Source organism: Lasioglossum baleicum, chromosome 4 (genome assembly GCF_051020765.1).
Source record: "Lasioglossum baleicum chromosome 4, iyLasBale1, whole genome shotgun sequence".
NCBI classification, from domain to species: domain Eukaryota; kingdom Metazoa; phylum Arthropoda; class Insecta; order Hymenoptera; family Halictidae; genus Lasioglossum; species Lasioglossum baleicum.
In genome coordinates this window covers 20,901,941-20,926,118 of record NC_134932.1, presented here as the reverse complement: position 1 = coordinate 20,926,118, position 24,178 = coordinate 20,901,941, and the positions used below count along the sequence as shown (strand labels likewise).

The window sequence follows — 24,178 nt, the reverse complement described above, 5'->3', positions numbered from 1 at the left end:
ATTATATCAGGTGTATATGGAGGAATCTCGTCACGGAGGGCGCACAGAAGAATCATTCAGCGTGTTGATTGCCTACCTACCACCGAATATTAGGGGCTCCCCTAACAGCTCCGACGAAACGAGGAAATACGGCGCGGATTTACGAAAGCATTCCGATAGTCGGATTAACGTAATGCGGGGGATTCTGCGTCCACATATACGACGTATAAATAGTTAGTTACCGTGGATCTTTCTCGCGCGCGCGCAGTGTTCAGCTATAGACGGTGAAAGGGAAAATATGAGTCGGCGGGTGGTCGGGGGGAGGGATCGAAGAAAGTGGGAAAAGTCCGACGTGATCAGGAAATGCAATTTTTCAAGTCAAGTGCTTTTCCCAGCTTTCCCGGCGAACGTGCTCCGACTCCCCGCGTATGTCTCCGCCCCTCCTGGTGATATATACACCGCGACAGCGGAGAAAAGTGCGGTTTTCATGCGCGCGACCGCAGCCTTCACCGAGACGACGCGCGACGCCGATATTGTTCACCGGGAACGAATTGTCTCCTCTGTCTAGCCCATTCCGAGCGAGACGCAACCATGCGTCCCGCGAAGGGGCGCGATGCTGAACAACCGTTTAAATAAGCGATACCTCGCCGCGCGTATCCGTTTTCGCCGCCAACCCGCTCGTTTCCATTGATTTTCGGTCCATCCCATAGACTGATCAAACAATCGCCGTAAATCACACTGTATTAGGTTGGTGCATGCGAAATGTCGGATTTTGAAATGAATATTATGTACTGCCACTTTCTGTAAGGTGCCGCAATATTGGCGTATGACATTCTTCTTAGCCAGTTGTCTCGCTGTTACACTTCAATTTGTTTCCACTAATCCTTTCAAAACATCGTTATTTACAGACGTTTTGGGGTCTCTCTCGCGGATTATTTGTTAAGGAAAAATCTCCGGAACGAAACTTTGCGACCCAACGCCACAGTGGTCCGGTAGCCTGCTTTTTGTGGCCAAAACTATTGTAGCGTTATTATGTCTTGATGCCAGTTAGAATATTCTAAAGTACAAAATATATGTTGATACTTAAAAGATTGAGGTAACCTTCATTTTTTTATAGAAAAATTTTTCTTTAATTTTTTGTATTGCAGTTTGTAGAAAAGTGAATACTGATCAACTTTTATTCGAAACATTTTTTTGACAGATCATCGGAAATATTTGAAAAATCGTGTTAACAATGCTCACAGTGCATACTACGGTTCAGAAATCGCGAAAAAGTAGCCAAGATTTAATTCTTAAGAATTATATGAAATCTAGTATTGAGGGGTCTTCTGGGTCTTTGATTACGAATCTGACATTAAAAATTCAAAATTCAAAAGGGCGGATCCAATATGGAATACTAATACCTAATAATTTTTATATAATTGTGTATAAACTATAATATAAACTGTAAACCATACGTGTGTAAGTTTAAAATGCGTGACGCGTTCAGAACGTAGCATTAGAGCGCGTACTTCGAACGTCTGCTTGTTAAAAGGCAGGAAAAGGCAGCTAAAATTTATATGTGTATATGTTGAAGGTCTAAATTTTCAGAAAAATCAAGTCTGAATGCTAACGTTTTTATCTCGGAAAGTTATAATATAGTCAACGTACATGTTCCAGAGCAGACATCGGTCTAGTGCAATTTTCATTTAATTCTCTCGACTTTCTTTTAATTGATGAAATCTTTCAAATTGCACCTATCGAGTTTTGTCCACAGTCTAGCAATAATCTATTGCGGGTTTGTTCTGCGGGAAAATCAAACGGTAGCTACGTTTTCAGAAAACACACAAGGTGTATAAGAGATTATAATTCTAATTATTGGTACGTTGTACCGGTCTCTGTTATTTCGTACAAGACGATTCAACAACTGTACCGATATTATAATACTTATACCAATCTCTATTATCGTAGGATTACATAGCCTGTGTTCCCGGGCTCATTTTCTGTTTATCCTATAGAGTGATTAAACAGTCCTACCTAACCAGTGGTTGTTTCTAGAAAAGGTACAACAGCAGTGTGTGTTTAAGGGAACGCTCGCTGCGTAGTACATATATTCGTTCTTGTTATCGTAGGATCGTGTTTTTGGTGGATTTCGGCTGATTCAACAGTTTAAATGAAACAATGGCGACGTTTAAAGAAAAGATGGTGTAGTTTACCATACAGATCATTGTTGTTATAGGATCATGTTGCTGGTGCTTCTCGTCGAGTTGATGCTGCAGGGTGATTGACCCTTATGTCAACACCCAAAATTTTCTACGACGCACGAAAAGCATTTGTACTTCATCAGTCTCGGAGGGGTCGTATTCGGCAAGCACCGTCGCAAACATCGCGATTGACTTATCCAGATACTAGCCGGCGATAACAAACGCGTGGAGGTCGATTAACCGAGAGCCATAATACTCGCGATTTCACGGGGCCGTGACTGCGTTTCGCCCTTCCTCTCCGAAGGGTTGGGGACGCGCGCGATCGAACACAGTTCGCTCGTTTGCGCTTAGGTGTGCCCCTCCCCGAAAAATGCACCCCTAAAATTTACCGAAGAAATTACAAATCAGTCGCTCGGACTGGGCCCGGCTGTTTCCGGTGTTGAGCAATTACGAGTGCACCGAGACGGACAAGGTTACTGCCCCGCGAACACACAAGTTACCCCCGCGAATCATCCCGTTGCGCGCTGCAAACAGGAAGGGATGATTCTCTCCGTCTCTCTATCCCTCGGTTTTCTCTGTGAACGTCGTCGAAGACGAAGAAGAAGGCATCTGGGCTGGGCTGGGCTGGGGGGTTAGGGGAAGGCGTCGGGATCAATACGGCTCAACAGGTTACACTCGAAGCTAACTACATCGCCCCCGCAGACCTGTACCGCGTTGCACACTGAGCCGTTGCTACATTTAAAATGGGTGGAATTAATTGAAAAATTTTCAATACAACAGCTTGACCCTTTGTGGTACAACGTGTTTCCTTCGAAACTTGCTACGAAGTGATATAAATCAATTATACTGGGCGAGGCACCTAACTTGATCACATCGAATAACTTCCAAATTTTTCGTTGTGCGGAACAATTATTTCTACAGATGTACATTCGTTTTCTATGGGAAAGATAATAAATGTTTCATACAGAAAACATTTCTCGCTGCGATTAATAACAGTGACGTAAATCAAAGTGGCAGTATCTCGCGAGACACCCTGTATACGACAAGATTTATTAAAGGGAATATTTTCTACACTGAAAATATGAGTGATTATACAATGATGGACACTCTGTTTGAAAAAATTGTTGAATAAAGTCGAAAGTTGTAGGTATTTCGCTTAGCTATCGCTTGTAAAAGAATTCCAGAAAAGGGTTGATTTCTCGACAATGTCAGACAGGCGTAACCCCTTAAAAGAATCGATCTTCTGAAGAATCGAATCGGAATCGAGCATCCCTAGTTGGAAGTTGAGACGACGAAAATCTACGGGGGATGCTGCCGGTGTGCACGAGAGAGCCATGGGGGTGTGGGGGTTGCCCTGGCAACCTTTCGTTCTCTCATCGACCACCGTCACGGGCCGCGCCCGTCTGAGACCGCACCACCACCATAGTCATCGCCATATCCCCCACCACGCAACCCCCGAACGTCACCGCCACCCCCGGATCACGTGTACCGGTGCCCTTAAGCTCCGTTCACACGGACCAGCTTAATTCGATTTCGCGTCTCCGGCTTCCGGGCCAGACACTATTGCTATCCAACACGTTGTTTACCGTGCAGCTAAGCGCGTGCCCGGATACCATTCTCCGCGGATTTCGCCAGAAACAGTCGCGAACCCGTGCAAAATTTTCGGACTCACACTCGCGAGAAAACCGTCTTCCGCGAAGTCGATCCGGATTAAATCTGTACTTTATATTTAACATCTAAGAAAAATATTCGATCCTCTCTGTGAAATTTTTAAAGAATTATTCGTTTTCAAAAGGTGCACGAAGAATACCCTGTGCTGTACACCCCCTGTACAAATGATTTTATCCAATTTTCGCCTCCTGAGTGCAAAGTGGACTTGACTTAACTGAATTATACGCATTTTACGTTTCCTTACGTTCCCTTACATTTGAAATTGTATTGCTCCTCTTCTGGCATTTTGCTCATCGCAGACTGCTTCTAATTTCTTTTTAGTTCTATCTCATCTTTAAATTTCATCCCGCCTTTCGCAGATCAATGGAAGTATTCGCAGTTACTTAACCCCTAATCAGGCGGGTCCCTGTATTTCTCACTCGGGTTTAAAGCTGTCTGGAATAAGCAAGGGTAGTCCGTGTTCCCGCAAAGTGTCAGTAGATAGACGAATCTACCCTAAGCCTGGCTGAGAGTTAAACTGCTTTAATACTTATACTACTATATTAGGGGTAAGCAATTTAACGATTAGACACACCGCGGATCTTTATGCAAAATAAATAATTGTCAGTTTCAATTTTTACTGTTCATTCTTCTACTGTTTGAGATTTTGTCTGTTCACTTTTGTCATAAATGCATAAACGCATAATAGTTGAAAACGACTTGAGGGGCTAGGCTCCTTTTTCCAGGATTGCAAGGGTGCGATATTCGCCTTCCCATTTCTCGATAATACAAACATGGAGTTTTTCAGTAGTCAAAAAGGCTAGATAAAAGATCGATTTAGGGTGCTACTCGGCAGCGTAATTTGCATTATTCGGAAGCATACAACTGCGCATGTACCTGTGAAAATAGCTGAATAATGCAAATTACCCCTCGTAAACGAAAAAATAGCACTTTTGAGGCAGATGGCGCCCTAGATCGATCTTTTATCTAGCGTTTTCGACCACTGAAAACCTCCGTGTTTGTATTATTGAGAAATGAGAAGGCGAATCGCGCACCATGGCAATCCTGGAAACGAGTCCACCGCCTTAAACTTGTTGACCAACTATATTTCCATCTACCTTTTTCCATCGATTCGCAGAGTGACTAAAAACTTTCGGTATTGAAGTTCATGAACTGATTTAAATCGAAAAATACGCTTTGTTTCACCGCGAGAAACCGGGGAACCATTTTCTCTCGGAACAATCGAAATGAAACAACTAACTTTGAAAATCGAAGAACAATTCTGCGCTTAAGGATGTTCTGGAGGTATATAAAAACGCAACAAAATTTTTGAAAATTTGACAAGATATAATTCTGACTAAATTAATGCAATTACCAAAGTTTGGGTTCGATTCACTGCACCGTTTAAGAATTATAGCAACTTAAAGTTTCCACATTTTAACACGTCTTCTTATGGAGAATTCATAAAATTCCACTTCGAACCCTATTTAAGCCTTGAAGAAACGCAACTAGAAACTCCAGTTTTTCTTTATATATAGTAAAAATTATGTAATTAATTATGTTAAAAATTTATTAGGATTCACTAAACAGTTATGTACAGAGCAAAAAATTATAAACTGTTACAAAACGTCTAATTTGTCGTGCCTACACGCGACAACTGTGTAGACTGTAGACCACTGAATATAGCTACAATCAGAGGGTACAATTATTCGCAAAAGTCACTTACAATTTTTTACAATATGAAAAGATAATTGGATTAAAAAATAAATATAACATGAAATTCACTAATTAAACGAAAGCTTTTTAAATTAATCTATTCTTTTAATGCAAAATATACTCATTGGCTTTCATCGCTAATATATTGATGGATTTCGAATTTCTTGTACTTTTGTCTCCCATTGTACCTCCAGAACATCCTTAATTTAGCAGCCGCTCCAAATTAGGCTGCTTTCCCCTACACAATTTTGCAAAGGATTTATTCAACTCTTTTCGTACACCAGGGTCTTCAATTAGTTTCTAAACCTGTTCGAGGAACGGTGCGTCACTCGCACATACTCGACGTGGTATTCATCGTATTAAAGCGCTTGCATTATCGTGTTTCAATCCCCTACGCTTCATATGAATGTAATAAACGTCGGTCCACGCACAAAAGGCTGCCAGTTCATTTTGACTGCTGCGAAGGTTTCAGAATTAAGGTGTCGCCGGCCGGAAGCCGAGTTAGGGAGTGATGGAAGTGTATGTTGACTCTGGATGGGTGTGGAGGGTGGCATCAAGGAAATGGTAAATGATGTGGTTAGCGGGACATTCTTGTATTTCCGTTGGCTGATCGGGGAACGTTGCAGTTCTCTTTGTTCAGGGTTTCGAGAGAGTGCAAGCCGTGACCTTTTGCAAAAATTCTCTCTCCGCTTTTCGCTGGCGTGCAGCTTCGATGGAACGCCGACTAACATATTCATGCGCACGCTGCGGGTTTTTACAATAAATTCCACAGAGTCAATTTCAACAGACGTGAGACGTAGTATGATATTCTTACACTGGCGACAATAGATTTTTTGATACGGCAGCACACTTCCGCGTTAATCTGATCGACCAACTTTTCAAAATCTGGTTCGACTTGGTCGGGGTTCAATAATTAAACGAACCTTCTCGTTGGAAGCTTTAACTTAGTCCGATTAAGAAACGATTTTAATTAATACTTCTCTTCTTTAATGATCTTTGCGAGCTCAACAATTTTCTAACCAGGTTTGAACGGCGAACTAATCTATAGGAGGGCTCTGGCAACTGATCAAAGCTGACGTTAATGGATACTGCCTCGTACAGTACCGAATGTGTCACTTTCTCGCTGTCATGACAACGTTTTGTTGACCTAAACCTCCCCTTGTGGTCTCTCGACTCTACAGGCTACTATGTCGTTAGCTACTACTCGTACCACAATTATGTAGCAAGAGGCACTTGTCTCTATTCAGCAGATATTCACTATATAGACCTTGACAAATTTTTAAAACCTGACCGTCAATACTGTACACTTTTTAAATATTCTTTTAAATATCAAATGTACAAAATGTTTCGATATTTTCTGTCTCATACTCGTTAATGTACACTTGATCAATTCTCCAAATTGATTTTCCTGAAATCGAAACTTCCGATGAAGTAATTCTATTCTTTTTCTCCGAACGTGTGTCATTTCCGTCCGTAGTGCGAGATCCTGTACGAAAAGTAAATGGCGCTGGGACACCATAATCTCCAGAAACGTGAGAAGTATCGGAACAAAAGCGGTGGTGTTAAGCACCCATGATCCCCAAATGGGGACAACGATAATTCACGTTAGCTGTAACAACACCCGGTACACGTGTAGGGCATATTTCGGTCCAATCGTGGAAACCCTCCACATGTGTAGTTCTATTTCCGGTGCAAGAAACGCGATACGAATTTCAGATTACACCCGCGAATTTGACAATTTAAGCGGAACCCCTTGTCGCGCGTTTATTCCTCGATCTAAGGAGGATTTCGTGTTACTCGTGGAGTAAGTAAGCATCGAGGAGCTGAGATTGGCTCAATACTTTTAGCAATTTTGTTCAGACTAGCATTGCACGGACGTGCCACTTTTAACACTAAACCTACCACTGCCGGTCAAATAACCGGTTTCATGTTTTTGATTTCACAATTAATGATTACAAGTTGATTTGATAAATATCTTTATCCGAGCACATGTTATTATAAAAATTGCACATGAAAATCGTCATTTATGAAAGCAAAAACATTTTAAACGCTTTTAGCGGCCGGTAGGTTTAGTGTTAAGAATCTTTTTAGTATCTCTTCGATGAATTTATTGTTCTATGATTCGGGTACGGCTGGAAAGTATCAGCTGACTTCCTTGAGAAAGTCGGCCCGACTAATTTATAAGTTCCAAATAAGATCGCGAGTCTGGCTCGTTGTTACAGTTGCAAGAAGGTTAAGCGAGAAAGAATGAGTAACTTACCACACCCCCGCCAGCGCTGTGTAGCAGGAGTTTCTTGCCAGGAGCCAGATTGGCCAGCTTGAACAGCAGGATGTAAGCCACGGTGTAGTTCATAGTGATGGCTGATGCATCGAGGTAGCTCATGCCGGGTGGCAATTCGAAAACGGACGTCGCCGGCACGACAACGAGCTCCGCCCACGCTTTGTGATCAGGAAACGCGACCACTCGATCGCCCACCTAAAAGCAAACAGTCGAATGTGTCCCTTACATTAATTGATCTAGTCCGCTCCGAGCCGGATTCCTCCATCAGAGAAATCCTGACATTCTTCGCATTCTACATCTTCCTCAGTGTGGATTTATAGTGGAGCTGCGAGCATCGATGATAGCGGCGCGCGGTGAAAACAAACCAACATTCGTGACAACATTTCGACACATACTAAAGAAAAAGTACATATGTATTTTCTTTGTTTTTCTTTTTTTTCACCGCACAGCTCACCTCGCTGCTCCACTATAACTTTACACTTATCAATCTGTTCAATAAACAGGTTCGGATATGTTTTTGTTAAAGTAGATTAAGAAAACAAAGTAGAAAAACACAAAAGGATTAATTTGAAGTGCGAAGCCTGTATAGGCAACGACTAGGGCTTGCTTCCTCAAAGAACAATGTCTCCGACAAACAAGTCGAGCTCCACACAACTGACTCATCCGAAGCGCTCTTCCTTATCCGTCATCAATTACGCAACAGCCTGTACACTCTCAGATATCATCCCCCGGATAGGCAAAACCCACTTCGGACGTCGTCTAGGAGCATATGAAAAGGGGCCGGGTGCCTCGAGCCTGTTTTCCCCGGCATATTCGCGAATAGCAAGGGAACCACTCCCGGACAGGTTCCACGAAGCTCGGGAACGCTAATTCCCCGTTTAGCCCGGCCTTGAATTTTTCACCCACTAATCTTTCCAGGAGGGTGGAGTCCCACGGTACTTTTCCAGAACGCCGTGACGTATCTGCGAAGGGAAACCGCCTCGGGCTGGTCCATTTCCGCGATTCGCGAAGGTCTGCGAAGGTCGTGAGGGGTGGTGGATCGTTTTAAGGGGTCGTCACACGCTCGCAGAAAAAGAAATACAGCCGTTTCTTCTTTCTCACAGCGTCCTCTTTGTCGAAGAGAAGTCCCATGGAATTGCACCGAGCTCGATTTTATTTCCCTTCTCATCCCCCACCGTCCTCCCTTTTACCCGAAAGCAAATCCTTGTTTTCTTAGCCGTACCTCTGCGAGTCATCCGCAATTTTTTCAATCAATTGCTAAGTTCATTCTACTATGGAGAACGAAGATGCTAATTCTGCAATGTCTTCGTCGAAATTTATTTATCATTTTCAACCTTCAGGAACGACCTCTGCGCACTGTACCGACTCTGGCATATTGTGCCTTGTGCTGTATTATTTCTGTACACCGACTCTCTAACATTTCAAAATTGATTACACAACGAAAGATTATTCGAGAAGATACAGTTCCTTGCATCATTGTTTAGTTTCTAAAATACAACGTTTCAGATTGTTGAACTATTTCTTTGCGGAGAGAGAGTACAGACAATAAGAGAAACTCGTCCGGATAATATACAAAATGAATGAAATACGGTTGTATTTTCATGTACCAATTTAATTTGTAAATCAAAAGCGAGCGAAATATTATCCCACAATCAGCTGTACAGCTATTCCTGATGAGCATGTATAAAGGTTGATAATGCACGATGGTGAAAAAAGCAATTCGACTACGAGACTTCGCCGTAAACATCAAATCAAAAAGCCAAATCAAGTAAAATCGTGTGCTAGAGCGAATGGTATACAAATTTGTAACTTCCCCCAATCCTTGTCAGCATAAAATCAAGTAAAGAGAGCATATCGGAGGGTTAATTCCACCCCTGATTTTCCGTCGAAGGGAGACCATCGCGCAGTAAGTACACGAGGTCCCCAAGAATCGGAATTTTCGGGTCGAGTGAGTTTCCTTGTCGGAGACATCGGTGACGTCAGATCACATTTCCGGATATCCGAAGTGTGACAACCCCTTAAGGGTCAGATATCCTGAGCAGCACGTGTAAACGACCGACAGCTGGGGGTTGCAAAGAACCTCGACGAGATGGAATATTCGAGTTTTTCGTCTCTCCAGCTCTCGGTGGACACAAACCCACCCCCTTCATCCCCGCGGCTGCCTAGAGTTCTTAGCATTGTTGCGTTCGTACGCTGAAACGGCCGTTCAATTCTCTACAGCTCGTCCGTTTATTTCTCCTTTTATGGGATTATCTCCTCTCGCCGAGGGTGGTTCTAAGATCTAGCCTCTCTGTTAACGGATGAAGGAAGCGTCGACGGATCTCGGAAAATTTGCCAGCCTCTTAGACCGTCGGTGTTGTCTCGGCTCTGTAGTTTGGATTTTTATTAACCCCTTACCAACCAGTATGAGTCGTGAGCATTTCAAATTACTAAATGAACGCAAGCAAATTCTATTCTTTTGTAAACAGAAGGGTTAAGCATTGAAATAAATATAAATTTTTGTGATCTTTTAGGACAGAGGTTCTTAAACTGTGGTCCGCGGACCCCTGTGGTTCCGCATAGCCTTTACCGGGGGTCTTTTCGCTTTTGTATTTATATATCATATAAATAACTCATTTAATAAAAATTCTACATAAAGAATAAAAATGCCTAGGATTGAGATGCGGTTCACAAAAAAATTGTTGTTCAAGAGCGGGACCTCGGACTACATAAGTTTAAGAACCCCTGTTTTAGCAAATTATGCAAGACAAAGTTTTAATTATTGTAGTTAAAGGATTGTACGTATTGTACTAAAAGAAATGGCGCGGCAACGGATGAAAGTCTCCAAGAATGAAAGGGGTGCAAAACTACCCTATTTTCTTGCATCTCATATTCTGCCGCACTTAACTGCCTTTTTATTTGGTTTTCGTTGGCGATTCCAAGGTGCAAAGAACACAATATACATCTTTATAGTTGGTACAAAACGCTTTATGCTTCTCGCAAATTTGTTAATTTTGCTCGTGACTCAAGATAGGTCGACCTACAAATTTTCCTAATTCTTCCAAGAACAAGTGTTATCTATTTTTCAAATCGGAATGCATTTCGTAAATTTCGCACCGTTGAAAACGAACAAAAATAGCAGCTACTAATAAAAATTGTTTACGGAAACTCTGCGGCGAAGTGCAATCGCCGGCGGTTATCGTTCATCAATATTGAAAATTTCCAGAGGAAGTATCGTCCTCCACTCATAACACGGCAAATGAAGAGCGGCCAGACGAGACGCGAGGAGAGGAGTCGTTTGACATGATAATGGATGCAAATCGCGACGAAGTGGAGGTGCTTTTTCCTCCTGTAACGTTGTCTCTGCCTCGCCGATAGTTATTGCTCCGAGTCAGCCCCATTCCCATCGATTTTGTCCGCGGTCTCGTCAGCGAGCGGGACACGTCTAACGTTTTACCGACGCGCAAAACGATTGCGTGTTGTTGCGTGGAAAATTTGCAACATTTAACCAGCGAACTGCCAGTGCCGGATTAAGCCAGCGCGATGCCCGTAGCAAATATTATCACTGAGCTCTAGGCTTTGTATCATAAACAAACACAATGGATGACCTTTTCTTCTTCTCTTAGCGAAAATATCTGTGCCCCTGGCATCGACAGGCGCCTTGCCCGTTCATGTTTCGGCGCAACTGCGATGAAGCGCCCGGCGCCCGTGTGCGGGGCACAACCTGCCAAACCGCACGCGGCGGCCCTGTTTTGCATGGCGCGGGCCCGTAGCATTTGCTACTTCTGCTACGGGGCTTAATCCGGCACTGCGAACTGTCCGTTTTAACCTTTAGAAACATTATACGTTAAACATTATACATTATACGTTTAATAGGTGGAAAATAATATAACAGTATTTTTAAATTCTTCTAATGTTTTCACTGTTTTAAATTACAGCTTCTCATTTTTGTCATAAATGCATAAATCTGCTGTCTAATTATGACATACCGTCGCACAGTGGGGTATTTGTACGAAAAAGCTAGCCAAAAGTTTTGCGCAAGCTGTACAAATTTTGTTGTTCGAGATATGTAGTTGAATGTCTGAGGAACAATGTATCGGCATTCTTCTTTCATTTTAAAATTCATGTGTGTGTGTGTGTGAAGCAGCATATTTCATCGAGAGTTAAAGAGATTTTATAGCACATTTTTCGCTCTTAACCATTTTCTGAAACATCGTTCGCTTATTACCGATTAATTATCAGGTGTTTTAGGGAAATCGTGTAAATGTTTTCGTTGTAGAAATATTTCTGCTAGGTATGTACAGCATTTTCGAACAACTTTCAGTTTTTCATTATCTAAATTAGTATAGTTATTAATATTTGAAAATAACCAATAATTTGGAAACATTATTTTCGCCTGTAATACTTCGCTAACCGTTTTGTTATACTTCCGGATGAACCCCGATGTTTTTTCTCGACTCGTTACATTTGGTAAAGGTTTGAGATCACAGTGCAAAAAGAATTGGTTCCGGATTCGTCCGGCTTGAAATTTTATTGCTAATTTAAGTAAAAATGACACTCCCGGGATGCTGCGTCCTATTATCTGCACGGCCCACAGTGGAGTATGTATTTGGCCGGAAAATTACAAATTTGTTTGCAAAGTTTTCATCCTACGCATTTTTTTTTAATTGCAGAATATAATGGCATTATTTCATTCGCAAGTTCTTTTAGCTTACATATAATAAAAACAGATAAAACAATTTTGTTTAAAAAACTGTTTGGGACAAAAGTTAAACAGTGTTCAGACATCTACAAACTGCAAGACATAAAATTCCGAAAATATCTTTTTTACGACAAATAATCAAGGTCATTTTGATTTTTTAAATGTTTAAATGTATTTTTTATCTCATAATATTATAATATTTTAAGATGATTTTAAGGCGGCTAATTTTAAGACGAATTCAACGATACATATATAGACCATAAATATTACGTTGCAATAGTTTTGGCCAGCTTTCCGGGCCAAATACTTCACTGTGCGTCGGCCAAATAAATTTTGTTTAAACTATTTCACTGCAGATGTTAGAGCAATAATATATAAAATCGATAGTTATTTCAAGGGTTTAGTTCAACGATTATATTCTCACTTCGATGCTTGTTAAAGACAGTCTGCGGAATGACTACATCATTACACTTTTTGTTGTTGATAACTTGTTGCCCCGTGGCAGCCACGCTATCATTCATCACTTCGTAGGAGAGGAAAGAATTCTAGCTATATTTTTTTGGTTGTAGAGTTTATGCTCGCACAGGAAATGTGTTCGCCGGATCCATCATTCAAGTACCATCTGTGACGTCAAACAGAAAAATTCAGACGCTATATTTAATACTTAACAGAATCTTCCCAATGCTGTTTATACAGGGTGTTCCCTATCGAATAGTCTCTTCAATAGTTCCTCGAAAAACAGTCGATTATTTGAATATATTCGGGAACATTCAAACTATTCGCGTGAAAAATTTCATCTGGAACGACTCTATCTTTATTCGCAATATTTTCCGATACGATCCATAAACGATCCAGAGGAACTGATTTGAATGAGACACTCTATGTATAACGAGGTCTCTCGAGTCATCGGTGAAGAATTCATAGACCGTCAAAGGGTCTTCAGATTTATTAACCAAGCACTAAGCAGCTTTCGTTATCGTCGTCCTTTGAGGAAGCGGAAACCAGTGTTTTTAATTACAACCTCTTATCGTCTACTCGAAAAAAAGAGACGTGCCGAGTGCTTTCTCGGAAGCGCGGATCTCAGAAAATTAATAATAAAACCGGAATTTTCTCGGTAACCATTTTTAATTACGATTTTCCAAGAACGTTTCCAGTTGAGTCTACTTACCAATTAACATTAATTCTTCAAGCGTAATGAATAAAATGTGATATAAAACAGTTTATACTTTAAATGCAACTAGTAAAATTGATGATTTACGATCAACCCTTTGCAGTCGGAGCTATTTTAACTTGAAAATTAATAATTTCTTCCGACCTAGAATGATTCCCTTCTATATGATTGTTTTCATTTTATAAAATGTGTAGTAATTGATTAGTAGACAGCGGATTTTATGCATTTATTACAAAAATGAGTACGTGTATTTTAAAACAGTAAAAACATTAGGAGAATTTTCAAATACTGTTGTATTATTTTCACCCTATTAAACATATTAAGAAAGAAAATACATGTCTATTTCACTCCGGATTGTTGCAATTCAGGTAGAAAATTTTCGTTTTAAGATCGGCTGTCTATTGATTAGATATCAGCATATTTAATAATGTAAACAATATTGCGAATAATGGTACAGCAATTTTTAGCCGTGACTCTGAGTCGCCCCTCGGCTATTAAGGGTTAATATCGTCCAGGAATTATCTTTCGAAACACAATTTAAATGAAACACTGAAAATGGTTGGGAATTGTCGGGAACAAAATTGAAATAGTTCGGAGTGCAAAGGGTTAAAGCGACATTGTTCCTAAGCACAGTTCTTCGGAGCAGATTCCTCCGTTACCAAAAACGATCTACTTAAAAGTTTCCAACATGGTTAAATGGAAAAGTTGTCGGGCGTTGAGCGGAAATTATCTATCGACGGTGACGAGAGAATGTGACTAAGAGTGTTTTAGTTAATGTCGCGTGTTTCAGAGGAGAGAGGTCGGAAAAGTTATTTGTTAATAAGAGGACGAGATGTCTCGTCTCGTCTCGTCTTGTCTGCTCGCGAAATTCCGTTCGAGGAATGGCAGCCAGGAACGTTTTACTTACTTTAAAGTTCTCCACGCCCTCGCCGACCTGCTCGATGTCACCTGCGCACTCGGATCCCATAATAAAAGGAGTTTTCGGCGGGGAATCGATAGCGCCCTGTCTGGCCATCAGATCTTGGAAGCTCAATCCGCTGGAAAAAGACAAGGCACGTGCGTGTAAAGTACCACTGCAATCGATAACTCGCGCTTTTACGTTTTACGGCTTTCTCTATTTCTCGTTCTTTCTTTCTCTCTCTCTCTCTGCTCTGGCGATACAGTAAATCGAATATTCTTGGAATGTGAACGAAGACAATTTCTATTTTCTATAAAAATCCACAATGATCAGTTTAGTGTTGAAAAAATTCTATTTCAGACTACTGCATCTTCATCGAAGAGTGTTTGAACTAGAGCGTTATTCTCGTAAATAACAGCATAAACCCTTCATAAAGAGATGTCTCTATATTTTTTTAGTTTGATCAACATTTCCATAAAGTTTTGATATCCATCCATTTGGCCGATACGTTGAAAAATATTCACGAAGACGTATCTCGTTATTTCGATCGTGAAACTATGACGGTGTCGAAGCATCGATATCCGCACACTGTGGTGCGTTGAATGGCTTGAAAATACTTGAACTGGAAAGTTCGCGATACACACGGTACGACGCGCGTACAAGCGAAACGTGAAACGCGATCGATAAACGCGTCACCCACGTAACACCGGATTATTATTTTTTAATGCGTTGCGACAAACGAGTAAATTCTCGGCGAGCCATGCGCCGCAGGATAATTACGCGCACGACAATGTCGCTTATCATGAATAAAGAACGCGCGCCCGTCATGTGAATGGGGCCTTATCGATGCCTCCTTTTTCCACCGTGTGTGTGTTTCCGTGCGTCTCTGTGTGTACATGGAGAGATACCTTGGAAACTGGTTTTTAATGTACTTGCTCCCCCGAACACGCGCATTCGTTTGGAAAACGGTAACACGATTGCAGAAGTATTCTCGGGCCTTTGCTTCGGTCATTAGTACAGCCGCGAATCTTTATGCAAATCAACGAACGGCAATTTATTAAACAGAGACCAATTTATTAACCGTGACCCTAGGGGGTTCCCGTGTATTCATTACAAGTTTTCATTCGGTTAATTAAGCTTCGCGAAATATGCGCTGCTCGTTCGACAACCGCCTGTCTTTTCTACGTATTCATTTGTTTTTACAATATATATTTGCCTATCACGGTGAAACCCAAAGCTATTTAAATCCTTTCGGAACGCGTGTCTGCTGACAGTCGCCCAAGCAATTTTACCATTCCGTTGACTGCTCGACTGCGGAACTTTATGCAAAATAAAAATTGTTTGTGTTTGATTCTTTTTTTTTTTTTTGGTAATTTTATTAAGTTATAAGTAGACTGCGGATCTTTATGCAAAATAAGAAATGTTTGCATTGTTTGGAAGACACAGATGCCAAATAAAAAATTTTTCCATGTTCTAATTCTCTTATTGAATTGAAGCTAATGCACTGATGTCTTAGAATTTGTTTAATATGACCACTGCTTTAAATTGTGCGTAGCCATTTTTATCAAAAATGCATAAAATCCGCAGTCTAGTTATAAGAAACGAGTTGACATTCTTCAATTGATTGAATCGTTCCACCGTTTCAAATTATAGGTACTTAATTGTCTGCTTGTTTATGATAGTTGTGAGTTGTGACAACGAGTATAGTCAGTCAAGTGGAATCATCGCTAATAGATTATTGTCGAATATAATCATTAGCAACAAATTACCGTGCAATCACCAACAAGGAATTATTATCGAATATATACATAGTGAGGAACATCGGATCACTGTTCAGTACGATCATCTTTAACGAGTTCATATCGAATACAGTCATTAGGTTCAAATTACTGTTCGATATATGTATACATAGTCGTCTGTATACGATTACCTACCGCTGACTACTATGTATAGTCACCGGTATGCGCATCGTACAAGACTGATCGCACGGTCACGTCGTTACGATAAATATCTGCTGGAAAGATACCTCGATCTCGAGCATAGTCACTGTTAATCACTGGACCATTGATGGTAGCCATTACTAGACCGCGGATTTTATGCATTTACGAGAAAATTGAGATGGTAAAATTGAAAATCGCGAACATACGTTGCGTTAACAAAAGTACCCAGTGTTTGAAATTGTTTCAAAGGTATCAAAGCAATTTTTTGTGTGTAAATAGACACCAGTGTACTCAGTCGACCTCAAATGTGTTCTACGATTTTTAGAATGGAAAACGTTGTCGAGCGAAGTACGCATCGACCTTGGGGTGCGCGAATTTTTGGTGAGAAACTCGACAAGTGTTATCGATCAAGCTTCGCATTCTTTTCGCGTTTATTGATCAACACGAAAACATGACATGAATCTACAGAAATCGACAGAATTAAATTTGAAATATCTCTTTAAATTATATTAACTTTTCGGCATACATAGGTTAATACTTCTTTTTTTATAAAGGATGACGAGCTCCATAGAATAGAGTATAGAGCATAGAAAAATATACACTGCGGCCATATTTAATAGAAAAGCGTAAAAAATCAAAGAAGAACATAGTAAGTTTTGAAAAAGAATTCCGCTGTTTATAATTGAATAGCTCTGACGATAAATCAATCATTGTACAATACAATTTCTTCATAAAGATATTATTATGTAAGATATTAGATTAGACTGAGGATGTTTATGCAGTTATGGCTTTTAAAAAATTTTCAAACAATGCTAGGATATAAAATATGGCTGAATTTAGTATGATTTTAATTCATTTCAGATCTAAAAAGGCTACTACCACGGAAAATAAGATTCTCTTGTACTATTCCATTTTCTTAAAATTTGTTTACAAAAATTGAAAATTGCATAAACACTAGAGGTGTGCGAGACGATACGGGAATTCCCGTGAATGTGTTCGGGATCTCTGAGAATATTATAACATGGTGGAAGGGGAAAATTCAAAAAGATATCCTATATTATTAGTTGCTGCAAAACGTTACATCGCTATACCAAGTACACAAACAACTAGCGAAAGGCTATTTTCAACAACTGGAAATATTGTTACCATCAAAAGAACCAAGCTATTGGCAACAAATGTAGAGAAATTAATTTTTTTACACGAGAATTTAAAATAAAACTATGTAAGTACATACTATATCTTAGTTTTTAATTATTGTACAATGTATACTGTATTTTCATTTATTGTTTGCTGTAATTTGCATTACAATATGTAACTATAATTTTTTCCATATTGTCAACGTAAGTTGCACGAAGTACCAATCGTAAGTTGATGTCTTTTCTCGCTGAAGATTAATTTGTACACTGGAATTGTCCTTTCAAGATCACAGAACGTAATTGGTGCATATGTGTATTTTTTCCAATATCTTGTATTAATTTCGTTTGGTCCTTCAGTAGTGGATGCATATAGAGTTTGGTTAAGTTTTAACAACGTAAATTTCTGTCCAAGTCCCATAAGTTTACCTACTTTCTATAAAAATAAGCATTTGCATAAACACCCGCTGTCTAGTTATAAATTGTCAAGTAAAATGAAACTTGATGTTTTATTTAGATAAATTAAACACTATGGTGTCATATTCAAGAAAACAAGACACGGTTTCGAATCCCAGCATTTTAAGAGATCCCGAACACATCCACGGGATTCCCGAAAATGTTCGGAATTCCCGTACCGGCTCGCACACCTCTAATAAACACCCGCACAATACATTATATCTTATAATTATGTACTAGGTGCTTCTTTCTTTTGCACAGTAGTGTATGTCTCTATCTAAAATACTAGGGTGATCTTGAAATCTCCGAAACTCTACAGAAAAGAAATTATTATTGCCATATTGTAGTCTTCGTTACACTGAAAACTTTGGTGAACAAAGATTCTTCATATTTTCAAAAACAGCACAGACAATGATGTACTAATATGTACTCTATAATAATCCTGTAGATGATAATAGTATTTCTTGATTGAAACAATTCATTTTGCATTGTGAAATCAATCCTTTCGAACCGAACCACCTAATAGAACCCCGCAGCGCAGTGCATCATCTCCAAACAATTCAATCATCCACAGAAGGAATCTAGCGGAAGGAGATCTCTCATCGTATTTCCTGTTAGGACCCGTAAGGGCACAAAAAAGGAATGTCCCTTCCAATTTTAGCCATTGGGGTTCCCTCAGATTCCGGCGAAAGTGTTACGAACGCTTATCGTAAAAGACGAAAATAGAGCGCGTGTCTTGAAGAAGAAAGAAAGAGCTGGTGTGTGGCAGGAGCGGCAGATTTTCACGGTTCCGGTTCACCCCGAAGGAAAGCACGGGTAGTCACGCGTGAATACGCGCACGTGAGTGCGACGTGCGTGAGCCTGCCGGTTCTGAAACCAGGGGGCTGAAATAGAACGGTTTTCTGTGCGTGCGAGTATACATACAGGGTGAGTCTCGTAACATGAAGACACGTTCAACTAACTACTGAAATATTCTCAAACTTCTCTCATTTTTTAAACATTGGAGAATAAAGTTCATCGCGAGCCATCAACGACTGCCGAAGAAACTAGAAAAAGTTTCTCCTTCGCTCATAATCCGATTACGAGAGTGCATTCAGTGTAATGGACAGAACTTCGAACACCGATTGAAATGGAATCTGTTTTTGCAAATATTTTAGGGATTATTTATTTTAAGCTCTATACAGTGGTAACACTGGTAACTCGGTATACGACCTTAATCCGTTCCTGATGTTTGGACTTGTACAGAATAGGACGTATACCAAACCAACTTTCCCATAAGAAGCGATGTAAAAATGATTAGTCCGTTCTCATGTAAACAAAAACTCCTACTGATATTACATCTACATTAATGGGGTTGTAAAATAATTTAAACACTGTTTAAACACACAAATAAAAAGTCAGATTTTATTATAGATTTTTAAATTTAAACGATTTTCTATTCTGTGGAAGAAGAGTCCCCCTGCAATAAAACCTGACATTCTGGTGCTTTTTCTTTTTCCGTCTTCTGTCGCTTTTCACTAGGCTCAGCTGGTTTGACTGTCCTTACTTGTATGATTAGTAGACTGCGGATTTTTTATGCATTTATAACAAAAATGGACACGTGCAATTTAAAGCAGTGGACGAATTACGAAGATTCAAGGACATCAGTGTATGAATTTCAGCTTAATAAGATAATTAAAAGAAAAAAGAATTTTCTTTTTGGCTCCTGTGTCTAGAAATCAATGTAAACATTTTTTATTTTGCATAAAGATCCGCAGTCTAATGATCAGTCAGTTAATAATACATCAACTCCGAATGTAATTGATTATTAATTTAATTTTTCTCTGAGATAATTATTTTAAAATGACGCAAAATGTACAGAAAATATTTATGTCGTATGCCGAGCAAAATTTGTCACGTCCAAACAGGACGTAATTGGACGTACTCCAAAGCAGACGTATACCGAGGTAAATACCACTGTATGTATCTTGAAATTCGAGAAAAAATTTGAAGAACTGAAGGTGTCCCTCGTCTCTCGATAACAAAGAACAGACTATTGTATGTACCCTAGGGAACGATACAGCATTTATTTGAAAAATTTCTTCGTGCAACCAATAACTTACGAGTTGGTTGAACGTGTCGTCATGTTACGAGACTCACCCTGTACGTATAGGATGCGTGTAACAGCAAAGCGGAGGAGAAGACGCTTGGCGTTTCGCTTCGCGTATAAATACACGTGTGCGGTTACCTTCGAGGCTGCTACCCTAAGTACCCGTCGCAGGCACCGGCTGACAGACGGAGGGGTACGCCACGAGGCGCCACGACGCCTAGACCGACGCCTGGCGTCGCACGCGAACCCATAGCTGCCACGTACCGACCGTGAAACGGTTTATCAAAGCTTCCTTACTTCGACACCGACGTTTATATCTTCCTGGAAAAAACGGAACGGCCACGAGCGCGCTCACGAATATTTAATCGACATCGATTCGCGTGTTTCCTTTTTTTCTTTTTTGCGTCCACGCGCGCGCGCCAGGCATTACACCCCGACGCTTGATGCGTCTGATGAACCTATGTGGATTTTTTATGAACCCGATGAACGCACCCGGACATAGCAGGAATAAGAGCATTCTTCATGCCATGTATAACTTTTTCAATATTTGTACTATAAGATTGGAACTTTTTTGGGAAGCTAGATCAATTAGTTTACTAAAAGATGTGAAATTTTTTTTTTTAAATAGCAATTGATCGGAATTGTCGAAAAAATACTGAAAGTTGCATTTTAAAACTTTTTTACGTGGACCTGCATTGAAAATTTAAAAAGTACGTTTTGTAGGTCTGTATCAATTATATGCACTGTGAAAGTTTCATCGAAATCGGTTGTTGCGGGAACAAAACGACAGGCATGGAAAGATGTAAGAATTCTTAGATTGTAGAACGTTTGTAGCTCATTGCAACGTCGACCGATCTTGACGAAATGTTCAGAATATGTTTAATTCACAAAGAGCTACAAAACGTATTTTTTAAATTTTCAATATAGGTCCACATAAAAAAAGTTGTAAAATGCAACTTTTAGTACTTTCTCTGCAATTCCGAACAATTACAATTTTTGACAAAATTTCTTTTCACATCCTGTAGTAAACTAATTGCTTCCCAACAAAGGTCAAACCGTATAGTACAATATTAAAAAGGTTATCGTCTTTTTTAGAGCGTCCGAATATCGATCGTAAATGTTGACTATCAAATTTATAGATGCTTTCGGCGCTACCGTTTCGATCAATTACTAATAGTTTCAACAATTTGTTACAAGTATATATACAGTAATTGATCGAAAACGGTAGCGCCGAAAGCATCTATAAATTTGATTAATTCGAGTAGCTGTATAGCTTTTATTGTTGTACCCTGACGAGTAGATCCGGCTAGAAAATTTTGTTCGCCGTTGCACAGTGACGGCCATTTCTATAAAATCGGTGGAATTCATTGAAAAATATTCTTCCCATATCTGTTGCACAATGATCCGCAGTCTAATCGCACCACGAAGTCTGCTCATCATGCAAGTGTCTCTAAGAATTTGTTCCTCTACAAATTGCAAAAAGGCTAACGCTTTGCTCTACATTGGGGTTATAGAGCATTGCTCACTGTATACTAGAGCAAGAAGCATCGACTATAAATATGATGATACACTCGGAGCTCTACAAGTTTCTTGCCGTTCTCAGGCGACAAGAATTATTAGGGTACACGGTGCAATCAACATCTACTATCTGCATGTATGTATAACGAATGAATCATCGTTCGCAGACTCCTTCGGCTCAATCCGCACCGGAAGCCCAGCAAGCCTGCCGCGGAACATTAAACTCGCGTTATATATGTACTTCTTTCTTCGACGCTTGTTTCGCGTGCTGTTCATTCCACATCACTCACAATGATCAAAACGAGCTTCCTAGCTGGACAAAACCTGAAGGTTCGAAGCGATCGAAGAAGATCTTTCGCTACGACAAATGTGCCGGTGATTATGAAAGTGGCGTAAGTCGAAATTCCAAACAGATCGATCTTTTTGCTTGTTACGTGTTGGGCGGCCCCTCTAGACGTTCAATAATATTGTCAATACGCCCACCAATATGATATCGACGAGGCGCATTAAGAGGGCATATTGTCTTGACAATACATCCAGTGAGGAGCATAACTGATTCAACACACTTTAAATCAGAATAACTTTTTTATGAATGGTGTAGGTGATATTGAGCACCTTGGGTGTAGAGTAAATGCGAAACTGTGTTCACTATATACACTTTATTATTTATACTACACGTATAATGGTTCGCGATGTATCTGTTCTTTCGGAGAGTGCGTCTCGTCCGTCTGCGTTTTAGATTTGTTCCGAGTCTGTCTAGTCGTGTCCTGTCTATCGTCAGTTTGGTTTTTTCCTGATTGGATGATTTTGGATTTAGGTGGGAAAATGTAGCGTTTCGTGATTGAACGTAGGTGTATTGGGATGAGTTTTTACGTTGATGAGAGTGGGAAACTGTCAGTACATTTCTCGGTATTGTCTTCGTTCGTCAATGGCGTTATTTATGATAGCATTTCCGTTTGTCGTTTCGGTCGCAAGTGTTGTCCATCTGTCGGGGTCGAGATTGTCGAATTGCGGTGGTCATAAACTCATTTACTCGGTCGGTTCGCAGCTGATTCGAACGTGTTTTTTCTGGTTAAAAATCTCCCTTTCAGGTACATATGTCCCTTTGTCGCTTGGAGGAACGGTACGGTACGCTCGACCTTCGGTGTTGCCGTCGCAACAAATGGACCAAACGACTTCAATTTTTCTGTAAGGCTAGAAGAATTAGTTTAGTAAATGACGTCTAAAAAATATTTTTTGAAAAATCCATTTGGTCGGAATTGCGGAAAAAAATAGTACAAATTGTTTTTTACTACTTTTTTAGCTGAGCCAATAACGAAAATTTGAAAGAGTGTTTGGTCTCAACTCGTATAAATTATATACGCTCTGAAAATTTCATTGAAATTGGTTAATTGGTTTACGAGTTATAAATGATCAAAAGTGGTAAAAAGGCCGAAAATCTTCAAAAATTGCAATTTTTACCACTTTTGATAGTTTATAAATCGTAAACCAATTGACCAATTGCAATGAAATTTTCGGAGCGAATGTAATTTATACAAGTTGACCAAACACATCTTTTAAATTTTCGTTATTGGGCCACCTAAAAAAGTAGTAAAAATCAATTTTTACTATTTTTTTCGCAATTCCGACCAAATGCATTTTTTCAAAATATTTTTTAGACGTCATTTAGTAAACTAAAAAAATAATATATAAAAATATATAATTATTTTATTATTTTTATAAATAAAATTTGAATAAAAATGCGTATTCTAACATCTAAATGTCTTTTTTTAACATTATTAATGATTTAGACTGAAAAATCTACTAAATACGTAATTGGTCGGTACTGGACGACAATTCTTTGTTTCCTTCAAATTCTAATATCTTTATTCTTACAAATAATGAATACTAATTATTAAATTTCACAAAATTAATTTCTCGCCTTTTATTAAGTTCCCTTTGTGTTACAAAAATTCCTTTTTTTTTTAATTTCAATTTTTACCGATTCTAGTACATTTAATAACAAGAAAACTTAGAGCGGTCAGTACACTGCACGACTCTCCTCTATACACATTCATTTTTCGGAATCAAATCATACCAATTTTTTTAAATTCTGCGTGGTGCTCAAGGTAATCCATTTTATCAAAAATCTTACTTTACCGAGGCTGAAATCGCCGCGCATACGCGAGAAATCTTTCACTATATCGCATCGCGTACAGGCAAAATGGCTCTAGCGCACAGATTATAGACGATTCCGACGCGGAACGAGAATTTACTACTATGCCTATTACGTTACACCGCGATTGCCCAGTGCTGTGGAAAGTGAAATCGAAAGATTATTTTAACCAAAGCAAGAAACAAATTTCACAAATTTTGGGCCTAATTAGCTCCAATAGATTATCAAGGCCCGCTTCATCCATTCTGAGGAAATTTTTGTAATCCTCTGGGGTTCTGTGACTCGCAGAAAGTTCAGCAAATGTTCATGAGTAAAACGTCTTCTCAGG

At 39.7% G+C, this 24,178-nt stretch overlaps 1 protein-coding gene across 1 annotated transcript in view; it reads right to left on the bottom strand.

The window, feature by feature from the left end:
- The window catches only part of LOC143208435 (synaptic vesicle membrane protein VAT-1 homolog-like), a 55,251-nt gene that overhangs the window by 5,062 nt on the left and 26,011 nt on the right, over positions 1–24,178 (bottom strand). Inside the window, exons 2-3 of the mRNA XM_076422908.1 lie at positions 14,569–14,698; positions 7,789–8,004 (exon numbers count right to left, since the gene is read on the bottom strand). Of these exons, the coding sequence (XP_076279023.1) occupies positions 7,789–8,004; positions 14,569–14,698 (346 nt within the window). The remainder of the gene's footprint in view (positions 1–7,788; positions 8,005–14,568; positions 14,699–24,178) is intronic.